The 13,013-nt window shown below is 42.9% G+C and overlaps 1 protein-coding gene across 1 annotated transcript in view; it reads right to left on the bottom strand.

Annotated features, from left to right (window-relative positions):
- Window positions 1-13,013, bottom strand: part of nrxn3a (neurexin 3a) — a 1,276,003-nt gene that overhangs the window by 659,080 nt on the left and 603,910 nt on the right. Inside the window, exon 11 of the mRNA XM_078406911.1 lies at window positions 811-837. Within this exon, the coding sequence (XP_078263037.1) occupies window positions 811-837 (27 nt within the window). The remainder of the gene's footprint in view (window positions 1-810; window positions 838-13,013) is intronic.

Raw genomic sequence — 13,013 nt, 5'->3', positions numbered from 1 at the left:
ATAGCCAATGAACTGGCCTCAACTACCTTCTGTGGCAGAGAATTCCACAGATTCATCACTCTCTGTGTGAAGAAATACCTCAAAGATGCACAGAATCTAGGCTACGCTTTATTGCTAACCAGCAGTCTCTGTAATGTTACTTCAGTTTGCAAAGATGTAGAAGCCATTGAACAACGAGGTGAATCTGCTGACATTGGAAAACTGTGCGACCACTGACTAGCTGAGCACTTGTTAACGCAGGAGTGGATAAATCGACAATCAAAACTCTTTCCTCCTAAAATGACATCACGTCCAGTCCCATTATATACCATTCCACTTGCAAAATGATTACCCTCTTATTTTTTCTTGTGCCATTGTAAAAGCATTTAATAAACACATTTTTGACCGTTCAAAACATGCAAGCAATTAGTTGGACAGTCAAATACCATTGAACCGTACGGAGCTGAAAGCTAAACAGTCGTCTGTCAATAATGTGAGAAACATAAGTGGGTGTTGATCAGCACCAGGTAACAATCCAAATTAATTTCTATATTCAAGAACAATATTTCGATTCAAATTGATGTTCGCTATCAAGGTCCCAAAGGACATTTTACACATTTTAGTTGGTGACTGTTAAATGAGATTTGACTGTATGTTTCTTATTTAAAAGAAAACGTGTTATTAATTTTTAGCAAAATTCAGAAAGTCCAGTTTTCCCCAGTGTTATCTAAAGACATAACCACAACACACATATACATATTGAGCAATTCATTTTAAACACGATTAAAACGCACGATCGAGAAACAAAATGAAACTTGAACAATAACTTACTGGAGTTACAGTTAATCCTGATACAGTCTAGACGGGGAAGAATAAATGAAAGATGAAATCGCAACCTTCAAGGTAACAGCTGCAGACATCCAATAACAATAAGTCCACCCTTCCGGGGACAGACACACGCAATAAGGTGGCCATTTTACTTTACCCCTTGACTTGACTAGACATAGACAAATATCTTCACACAATGGAACCCAAACATTGACCGGTTATCTTCACACAACAAAAAGTCTTTCACATTTACCTCGCACTCCGCTTTCAAAACCCCACTGCTGTAGCAGAAGCTTATTTTGACTTTTAGAATGAGTAACAACATAACTGTATCCCCCCCACCAACCCCCCCCCCCATGTCCCCCCCTCCCTCATCCTCGCTTTCCCGCCAACACCCCCCGCCCCCCCTCTCTCTCTCTCTCTCCTGATAAAATGGCCACTTGCAAACAGCGAACCATGTGAAAACTCAACCGAGATACGGTGGGGTGTGGGGGGGGGGGGGGGGGGGGGGGGTTGGGGGGAGGAGGGATGGAGGGGGTTGCAAATTGCAAGTCCCAAAGATAGACTGGCCCAACCATTGCACTCGCTCGCCACCAACTAGTCGATCAAATACACCTTTTTTTTTAAAAGAAAGAAAGATTCGGCAAAAAGACCAAGAAGGTGGGTGAGCAGTGCACTGGAGCGGGGCAGTGATCTCTGGTGTCGAGCTGGTTCCTCAAGAACTTCGGTCAGGGAGAAAGAAAATCATGGTCCGCGATCAAGGGTGTAGAAACCCATCAGGGTAAACGCCAATTTTCGTCGGCGGCCAATTTCACTTTTGTGCGGGCCGTGAAATAATCAAAGTCGTGTTTTATTATTTTAAATATTGGAGAAAAAAAAGCCGATGCCGGCGCAGAAAAATATATCCGCGCCGAATTACGAAACCTCCACCTTCGTTTCTCAAACGGCCTTGTTGTTAGCTCCGTTTTTGAGCAAGTTTCAATGAGCATGTGCGATTTATTGCACGACTCCATCCTGATGAAAGTCATGAGTCCCCTCTCTCGCTTTTCCAAGGTTGAGGATTTTGCTCGGCCAATTTTTGGTTGAAAGACGAATTTGAGAGATCGGGGCGGGGGGGTCAGGGTGGAGCCGGGGAGGTGGAGAGAAGTTCTTGAGGAACAGTGACGGTGGGTGAGGTGGGTGGGGGAGGGGGGGGAATTAAAAGGTAGAATCAATGATCTGGGTGTCGTTTCACATGGCCAGGTTTGTCATGTGTCGTCAACCGCAACAGAAAAGTGGGTGCAAACAGCCGCGGACCATTCGGCACAATCACCGTACAGAGGCCACAATACCCTTTTGGGCGCAGGGGAGGGGGGGTGGGGACGCGGGTGGGGGCGGGCAGATTCCTTCATCATTGTATTGTTCCCTGCCCTGAAAAACCTTTCACGTGTGTCAACCACAGGTAATCTATCTTACCCTCGTATCAATAATAATAATAACAATAACAATAACAATAATAATTAAATAATAATAATAATAATAACAATAATAATAATAATAATAATAATAATAATAATAATAATAATAATAATAATAATAATAATAATAATAATAATAATAATAATAATAATAATAATAATATCAATAATTAATAATAATATATATATTTAATAATAATATCAATAATTAATAATAATATCAATTAATAATAATAATAATAATATCAATTAATAATAATAATAATAATAATAATAATAATAATAATAATAATAAAAAATAATAATATCAATAATTAATAATAATATCAATAATTAATAATAATATTAATAATGATAATAATAATAATAATAATAATAATAATAATATTATTAATAATAATATCAATAATTAATAATAATAATAATAATAATAATAATAATAATAATAATAATAATAATAATAATAATAATAATAATAATAATAATAATAATAATAATAATAATAATAATAATATATATTCCTTTATTTGGCCCACACCGGGGAAATTTGCAGTGTTTTACAGCAGCAAAGTGGATAGCAAGAGACATTCATTTTGTATAAATAACAATAAAGATAAGGTCATCATTCACTGTGTGTTTTTTTTTCACTGTTACTGTTAACTGGTCTGTTGACTGGTCTGGTCGTGCAATCTCACAGCACGTCAGACACAGAGAGCCGATCTGAAAAATAACCCGTCTGCTTCCCGGAGATGAGCCGAGCCCTTTGATTACGGTCGCCCGCGATTACGGTCGTTAAACTGACCGTTTCGACTCTCTAACTCTGATGAGGGTTGCAGAACATCGGGGAATAAATGCAAGCAAAGTTTTTAAGCACGAGACAATATCATGTTTGGCTCCTTATTAATGAAAGCTATCATTAAAGGCGCAAAGGGACTTGGGAGTCTTGTATACACTGGAATTGGGGGGCTTGTATACACTGGAATTTAGAAGGATGAGAGGAGATCTTATCGAAACGTATAAGATTATTAAGGGGGTTGGACATGTTAGAGGCAGGAAACATGTTCCCAATGTTGGGGGGAGTCCAGAACCAGGGGCCACAGTTTAAGAATAAGGGGTAGGCCATTTAGAACTGAGATGAGGAAAAATGTTTTCAGTCAGAGAGTTGTGAATCTGTGGAATTCTCTGCCTTAGAAGGTAGTGGAGGCCAATTCTCTGAATGCATTCAAGAGAGAGCTAGATAGAGCTCTTAAGGATAGTGGAGTCAGGGGGTATGGGGAGAAGGCAGGAACGGGGTACTGATTGAGAATGATCAGCCATGATCACATTGAATGGCGGTGCTGGCTCGAAGGGCCGAATGGCCTCCTCCTGCACCTATTGTCTATTGTCTATTGAGCGCTGGCGCACGATTCCTAAAAAGTTAATTTGCAAGTGGTATTGGCTATAAGGAAGGCAAAAACTATGCAGGCATTTACTTCACAAGGGCTAGAATACAAAAAAAAGGGGATGTAATGCCGAGGCTCTGTAAGGCGCTGGTCAAGGCCGCATTTGGAGTATTGTGAGCAATTTTGGGCACCGTATCTGGGGAAGGATGTGCTGGCTCTGGAGAGGGTCCAGAGGAGGTTTACAAGAATGATCCCAGGAATGAGTAGGTTAACATATGATGAGCGTTTGTAGTCACTGGAGTTTGGAAGGATTGAAACTGACCGAACAGCGAGAGGCTTGGATGGAGTGGATGTGTGGAGGGTGTTTCCGCTAGTGGGAGAGTCTAGGACCAGAGGTTATAGCTTTAAAATTAAAGGACGTTCCTTTAGGAAGGAGACGAAGAGGAATTTCTTTAGTCAGTCTTGAGTGTGGTGAATCTGTGGAATTCTTTGCCACAGAAGGCCGTGGAGGACAAGTCAATGAATATTTTCAAGGCGGAGATAGATAGATTCTTGGTTAGAACGGGTGTCAGGTGTTATGGGGAGAAGGCAGGAGAATGGGGTTAGGAGGGAGAGATAGATCAGCCATGATAGAATGGCGTACACTTGAGTATATATCGAGTAATAGAGTATCATTGTATAGCTGGTTGAAACAAAGAACTGCAGATGCTGGTTGTAACGTGCTGGAGTGACTCAGCAGGCAGGCAACATCTCTGGAGAACATGGATGGGTGACGTTTCACAGAGTGCTGGAGTAACTCAGCAGGCAGGCAGCATCTCTGGAGAACATGGATAGGTGACATTTCACAGAGTGCTGGAGTAACTCAGCACAGGGTCAGGCAGCATCTCTGGAGAACATGGATAATGACGTTCCACAGAGTGCTGGAGAAACTCAGCGGGTCGGGCAGCATCTCTGGAGAGAGGAGGAACGGGTGGCGTTTCGGGTCGAGACCCTTCTTCAAACTGAGAGTCGGGGGGGGGAGAGAGAGAGGGGGAGACTCAGAGATACGGAAGGGTGAGGTGTGACAAGAAGAGATCAAAGGGGATGAGATCAATGGTAAAATGTAGCACGGATGATGGTTAGATGCGGAAGGAAACAACGAGGCATATAGAGATAAAACATTAATAACAATGGTTGGCTGTTTATATATTAGGGCCATAGGTGACTCTGTACTGAATATTAAGTGCAGGACAAAAGATTAATTATTTTTCCAAAACTATTTATTTTAGATAGCTCAGAGAGATTTTATGATGAAGAATGTGGCTATTTATGTCATATTGTTAATCTTGCCAGGGGCGGTTAGTTAAAATCAATGGCACGGATATTTTTCTGCCGTGTTTTCATTAAGTAAGCCAAGCAATTATCGTTATCTATCCCAGTGTGCCGTCATCTGCCTCAGCATCCACATTGATCATCGGTGTAGGCGACAAGCACAGACAGATGCAAACTCCATGATGTTTGGCTCTATCGTCAAGCTCCTTAACGCCACAACTCAAAGTTCATACGGATGGGGCAGATGTGGAGAGGACGTTTTCACCAGAGGGAGAGTCCAGAACCAGAGGTCACAGCCTCAGAATTGGAGGGCGGTTAAAGGATTTAATGGCTTTTGTGGCCAGGTTTGCAGATGACTCGAATATAGGTGGAGGGGTGGGTAGTGTAGGAGAAAGGCAGGGACTCTGCAGAGCCACTTGGACAGGTTGGGAGAGTGGGCAGAGAAGTGGCAGATGGAACACAGTGTAGCAATGTGTGGAGTTGCGCATTTTGGTCGTAGGAATAAAGGCGTAGATTATTTTCTAAATGGGGAGAGAATCCAGGAATCGGAGGTGCAAAGGGACTTGGGAGTGATGTGCAGGATTCCCAAAGAGTTAATTTGCAAGGGGAATTGGTGGTAAGGAAGGCAAATGCAATGCTAGCATTTATGTCGGCCTTCATAACAAGAGGAGTTGAGTATAGGAGCAAAGAGGTCCTTCTGCAGTTGTACAGGGCCCTAGTGAGACCGCACCTGGAGTACTGTGTGCAGTATTGGTCTCCAAATTTGAGGAAGGATATTCTTGCTATTGAGGGCGTGCAGCGTAGGTTTACTAGGTTAATTCCCGGAATGGCGGGACTTTCATATGTTGAAAGACTGGAGCGACTAGGCTTGTATACACTGGAATTTAGAAGGATGAGAGGAGATCTTATCGAAACGTATAAGATTATTAAGGGGTTGGACACGATAGAGGCAGGAAACATGTTCCCAATGTTGGGGGAGTCCAGAACAAGGGGCCACAGTTTAAGAATAAGGGGTAGGCCATTTAGAACTGAGATGAGGAAAAACTTTTTCAGTCAGAGAGTTGTGAATCTGTGGAATTCTCTGCCTCAGAAGGCAGTGGAGGCCAATTCTCTGAATGCATTCAAGAGAGAGCTGGATAGAGCTCTTAATGATAGCGGAGTCAGGGGGGATGAATGGCCTACTCCTGTACCTATTGTCTATTGTCTATTGTCTATTATGGGCATCACAATCTTTGTACATAAAACTGACAGTAGCTTGTGGTTATGATTGCAGAGAAATTCTGAAATCACTTTCGTGATCCAGCAATCTGTTTGCAGTCTTTCTCTTTTGCAATCAAAGGAAATTATTCAAATTGGCGTGCACTCACTGTAAGTTATCCCGGAATCATATGGCCTGTAATATGGAATAAAACGTTGTTGGCATACTTGGAGATATGATTGCTACTAAGGCCAGGGAGTGGGTTATTTAACAAATTATTTCAGGTATTGAGGCAGTGCAGCGTAGGTTCACCAGGTTAATCCCCGGGATGGCGGGACTGTCGTGTGAGGAAAGATTGGAAAGACTGGGATTGTACTCACTGGAGTTTAGAAGGATGAGAGGGGCTCTTGTAGAGACTTATAAAATTATAAAAGGACTGGACAAGCTAGATGCAGGAAAAATGTTCCCAATGTTGGGGGAGTCCAGAACCAGGGGCCACAGAGTCTAAGAATAAAGGGGTAGGCCATTTAAAACTGAGGTGCAAAAAAACTTTTTCAGCCAGAGAGTTTGTGGAATTTGTGGGATTCTCTGCCACGGAGGGCAGTGGAGGCCAATTCACTGGATGAATTAAAGAGAGAGTTAGATAGGGCTCTGGGGGCTAGTGGAATCAAGGGATATGGGGAGACGGCAGGCACGGGGTATACTGATTGTAGATGATCAGCCATGATCACATTGAATGGCGGTGCTGGCTCGGAGGGCCAAATGGCCTCCTCCTGCACCTATTTTCTATCTATGTATGTAGATCAATATAATGGGCCACCAGCTATTGGGAAATACCCGAATGTTGCCCGGATTAGAGGCTTTCGGCTACAGGGAGAGGCTGGCTGGTCTTGGATTGTTTTGACTGGAGGTTGAGGGGAGATTTGATAAAGAAGGAAACAAAATTTTGAGAGGCAGAGATTAGATAGACAGTCAGAACCTTTTTCACCAGGTGGAAATGTCCAACACTAGAGGGCATAGCTATAAATTGAGAGGGGAAAGTTTAATGGGGACGTGCAGGGCATGTTTTTTTTTAATTTGTAGAGTGGTGGAGGCCTAGAACGCATTGCCAAGGCCTCCAATGTAGAGGCTAGGATTGCCAACTTTCCAACTTCCAAATAAGGGACAAAAGGTGACGTCACCGCCCCGCGCCCCACGTGATCTCACCCAGTCAGTGGCCACGTGCTCCCGCTCCACCAATGGCGGACGCCCGGGCCGGGAGGCGGGTTGCTACGCAACCTCCGTTTGACGAACACACTCGGCCCCGTCCCCCAAATACAGTCTGTTAGCCTACACTATCTGGGCCTACAGCGGTCACCGGGCCTACAGTGTCCGAGCTTACAGCGGCCCCCGGGCCTACACTGTCCGGGCCTGCAGCGGCCACCGGGCCTACAGTGTGCGGGCCTACAGTGTGCGGGCCTACAGTGTCCAGGCCTACAGTGCCCGGGCCCACAGTACCCGGGCCTACAGTGCCCGGGCCAACAGCGCTCCCCCCCCGGGCCTAATAAGGGACAAGGGCGGTCCCGTACAGGACAAACCAATTTAGCCCAATATACGGGATGTCCTGGCTAATACGGGACAGTTGGCAACCCTAGTGGAGGCAGGGTACGATAGTGGCGTTTAAGAGGCTTTTAGATGTGTGTGGAATGGAGCGATATGGATCACGTGAAGGCAGAGATTAGTGTAATCTGGTTTTCAAAATGGTTGGAAATAATGTAAATAATTTGGATATATTGTTTGTTCCTCAAAACACTTCTGGACAAGGGTTCTTGAGGGCCTGAGCTATAGGGAGAGGTTGAGCAGGCTGGGACTCTATTCCTTGGAGCGCAGGAGGATGAGAGGTGATCTTAGTGAGGTGTACAAGATCATGAGAGGAATAGATCGGCTGGACGCACAGAGTCTCTTGCCCAGAGTAGGGGATTCGAGGACCAGAGGACATAGGTTTAAGGTGAAGGGAGAAAGATGTAATAGGAATCTGAGGGGTAACTTTTTCACACAAAGGGTGGTGGGTGTATGGAACGAGCTGCCAGAGGAGGAGACTATCCCATCGTTAAAGAAACAGTTGGACAATTGGACAGGTACACGGATAGGACAGGTTTGGAGGGATATGGGCCAAACGCGGGCAGGAGGGTCGAGTGTAGCTGGGTCATGTTGGTCAGTGTGGGCAAGTTGGTCCTGTTTCCACCCTGTATGAATCTATGACAGGGATCCACAGAAATATATATATATATATACTGGGAAGAAAGGTAGAATGGTAGTGAGCCTTGCTTTGAAGGCCATAGCAACGTCAATAATTGAGATCTGTGGAAGTGCTTGATTAACGCTACTGAATTGACTTGCATTTAGTTCCCGATGTGTTAACTGCATCCCGCCCTCTTTCAGCGAAGAGCTTCAGAAGCGAAGGGTTATTTGAAGCTCGCTGCAACGCAAGCTGCGGTGTTGGGTTTGCTCGTCGGGCGGCCGGGCCCTGGGCCTGGTGGCTACCCGAGGCACCCGGCTCTGACCTGGCTGTGGGCCAAGAACACACTCGGGGGATAATATCGGGCAGCATCCCGGCTGATGAAGAACAGGTCAACCGGATTGGAAAAGATAATCGTGCAGGTTTTAACTGTTCTTGTTTGCTTTAAGAGGCCAATTTGTGACCATGATTTCAAAACAAAAACCCATACTTTTCCTCTTTTTGGTTTGCTTTAAATATATAATAATAATAATAATAATAATAATAATAATAATAATAATAATAATAATAATAATAATAATAATAATAATAATAATAATAATAATAATAATAATAATATCAATAATTAATCATTATAATATCAATAATATTAATAATATCAATAATTAATAATATTAATATTAATAATAATAATATCAATAATTAATAATAATAGTAATAATAATATCAATAATATTAATATTAATAATAATAATAATAATATCAATAATATTAACAATATCAATAATATTAATAATATCAATAATTAATAATAATAATAAATGATAATAATAATAATAATATCAATAAATAATAATAATAATAATAATATCAATAATATTAACAATATCAATAATATTAATAATATCAATAATTAATAATAATAATAATAATAATAATAATAATAATAATAATAATAATAATAATAATAATAATAATAATAATAATAATAATAATAATAATAATAATAATAATAATATCAATAAATAATAATAATAATAATAATAATAATTATAATATCAATAATTAATAATAATACTAATAATATCAATAATATCAATAATATCAATAGTATTAATAATATCAATAATAATAATAATAATAATAATAATAATAATAATAATAATAATAATAATAATCATAATAATATCCATAATAATAATCATAATAATAATAATAATAGACCAATCTACATCCAACCTGGACTGGGATTCATCGGCGAACAGCTATGCATCACAGCGACCACGAGACGGCGTAATCACCAAATACTAAAGATACACTGATGAAGGAATGCTTTGACGGGGACCAGAAATAGAGAACGTGACAGCACTGAGATTGAAAAAATAAAATCTCTGGAGAGGTTTTTGAATTTATCGCAAATTCGGCCAAATTTCTGTTGGGATATATTGGAATAGAAAACAGATGGCGGGGGGGGGGATGTAAAAGATACATCTGTTCTCCGGCAGCATTAAACCTCACTTTCCCTCTTCTTCCAGAGAGAGTCGTGACTTTATTGCTGCTCAAAAATCCACCATGTTTTATGCAATATCTAAAAATAATCAATTGGATTTAGCAACGTCTTGTGGCGACGTTGTAGTAATGTCTTTTCTTTGAGTGGGGGCGTATCTGCCGGAGGTCTCCCAGCTACACACACTGGTAACGGTGCTAAATTACGGCCTACTCAACATTGGAAGGAGATTGAAGGGTTGCGGACGACTGCCCGGGATGTCCACCTCTCTCCTCACCCAAACCCAAGACATTCACTCACAGATCTCATTGCACCATTGAGTGGCCCAGCGAGCTCATCGGACCAATGGTATCTTTTGCCCCCTCCCCCCCCCCACTATGAGTGCCCCTGTTAGTGCCTCATCCCATCTACTGAACGTTTGAGGTAAAACCAGGCCCTGTAAGGCATCAGGAAAGGGTGGTAGAGTCGCGAAGGGCAGAAGCAACCTCTGTGACCATGGTGGTATTGGAGGCATGGAGTGATACAGTTAGGGTTGCCAACTTCCTCACTCCTGAATAAGGGACAAAGGGAGACGTCACCGCCGGCGCCCGAACCCCACGTGACCTCACCCAGCCACCGGCCACCTGCTCCCGCTCCACCAATGGCGGCCGCCCGGGCCCGGGCAGCCCCCATTGGTGGAGCGGGAACAGGTGGCCACTGGCTGGGTGATGTCACGTGGGGCGCAGGGCGGTGACGTCGCCTTGACCCGTATTCGTGAGCGAGGAAGTTGGCAACTCTATCTATCTATCTATCTATCTATCTATCTATCTATCTATCTATCTATCTATCTATCTATCTATCTATCTATCTATCTATCTATCTATCTATCTATCTATCTATCTATCTATCTATCTATCTATCTATCTATCTATCTATCTATCTATCTATCTATCTATCTATCTATCTGTGACAAACTGATTTAGCCCAAACTACGGGATGTCCCGGCTGATACGGGACAGTTGGCAACCCTAGATACAGTGTGGAAACAGGCCCTTCGGCCCTACTTCCCCCACACCGACCTACAAGTCCCAGCTACACTGGTCCAACCTGCCTGCACTCATAAGGTCATAAGGAATAGGAGGATAATTAGGCCATTCGGCCCATCAAGTCTACTCCGCCATTCAATCAGGGCTGATCTATCTGTCCCTCCGTTTGGTCCATATCCCTCCAAACCTGTCCTATCCATGAACCTGTCCAATTGTTTCTTAAACGTTGGAATAGTCCCTGCCTCAACTACCTCCTCTGGCAGTTTGTTCCATATACCTACCACCCTTTGTGTGAAAATGTTACCCCTCAGATTCCTCTTAAATCTTTTACCCTTCACCTTAAACCTATGTCCTCTAGTTCTCGATTACCCCACACTATGGCCAAGAGACTCTGTGCATCTACCCGATCTATTCCTCTCATGATTTTGTACACCTCTATAAGATCACCTCTCATCCTCCTGCGCTCCAAGGAATAGAGCCCCAGCCTGCTCAACCTCTCCCTGTAGCTCACACCCTCTAGTCCTGCCACCGTCCTCGTAAGTCTTCTCTGTACCCTCCCCAGTTTGACAACATCTTTCCTGTAACACGGTGCCCAGAAATGAACACTAAAGTGTGGCCTCACCAACATCTTGTACAACTGCAATGTGACCTCCCAACTTCTATACTCAAAACTCTTGACTGATGAAGGCCAATGTGCCAAAAGCCTTTTTGACCACCTGTGACGCCACCTTCAAGGAACCATGCACCTGCACTCCTAGATCCATCTGTTCTGCAATACTCCCCAGAGCCCTACCATTCACTGTGTATGTCCTGCCCATGTTAGTCATTCAGTTACCTATCTACACAAAGCCTATTGTCCAGCACCTGGTCCCCATCCTCCCATACCTTGGAATTTAAATACTCATCTAGAACAGAGAACATAGAATAGAAACAGGCCCTTCGGCCCACCATGTCTGTGCTACGCATGATGACAAGTTAAACTAATCTCCTCTCCTTGAAGGTTATCCAAATCCCTTCATTCCTTGTATATCCACCTGCCTTTCCAAAAGCCTCTCAAATAAGTTCCTGTTATAGGAGAAGAATTAGGCCATTCGGCCCATCGTCTACTCCACCATTCAATCATGGCTGATCTATCTCCCTCACACAACCCCATTCTCCTGCCTTCTCCCCATATCACCTGACACCCGTACTAATCAAGATTCAATCTATATATCTATCCATCCATCCATCCATCCATCCATCCATTGACTTCTCTAACTTCAAGTAACCCTTGCTTTCCCTCTCTCTTTATCCCACCCCTTCCCAGTTCTCCCACCCGCCTGATTGTCTCCAACTACATTTTAACTGTTTGCTGTGTTGTTACCTTCTCCCAGCTAACAATGATCTATCCTACATTTTCCTTGATCTCCATTCCCTTTGCCCTGTTTTCACACCTTCACCTCTATCTATCTCTCTCTCTCTCTCTCTCTCTCTCTCTCTCTCTCTCTCTCTCTCTCTCTCACTCTCTCTCTCTCTCTCTCTCTCTCTCTCTCTCTCTCTCTCTCTCTCTCTCTCTCTCTCTCTCTCTCTATCTATCTATCTATCTGTCTGTCTGTCTGTCTGCCTGTCTGCCTATCTATCTATCTATCTATCTATCTATCTATCTATCTATCTATCTATCTATCTATCTATCTATCTATCTATCTATCTATCTATCTATCTATCTATCTGTCTGTCTGTCTGTCTGCCTGCCTGCCTGCCTGCCTGTCTGTCTGTCTGTCTGTCTGTCTGTCTGTCTGTCTGTCTGTCCATCCATCTCGCCATCTCTCCATCTATCTCTCCATCTAAAGATCTTTGTTTTGCTTCACTGATGTTTAAGCATTAAGTGCAGACCTCCAGCAGATGACCTCTTGGTCATTAATGGCAAAGGGCATTTTTAACAACTGGAACATGGTAGAGGTTTGAAACAGCGTTTAACCCAAAAGAATAAGCACGCCACTGCTTGGACACTGATTGATCATTTCGAGTGATGCTCAGAGTCACGGATACAGGTTGTATCTTGGTGAGTCCCCTGCATTCAGGGAAGCAGAAAGAAGTTCCCAATTTGGAGGGGAACAGTGGCGAGGGAG

This window comes from Rhinoraja longicauda, chromosome 10 (assembly GCF_053455715.1).
Source record: "Rhinoraja longicauda isolate Sanriku21f chromosome 10, sRhiLon1.1, whole genome shotgun sequence".
Classification (NCBI taxonomy): domain Eukaryota; kingdom Metazoa; phylum Chordata; class Chondrichthyes; order Rajiformes; family Arhynchobatidae; genus Rhinoraja; species Rhinoraja longicauda.
This window is presented reverse-complemented; position numbering and strand designations above follow the sequence as displayed.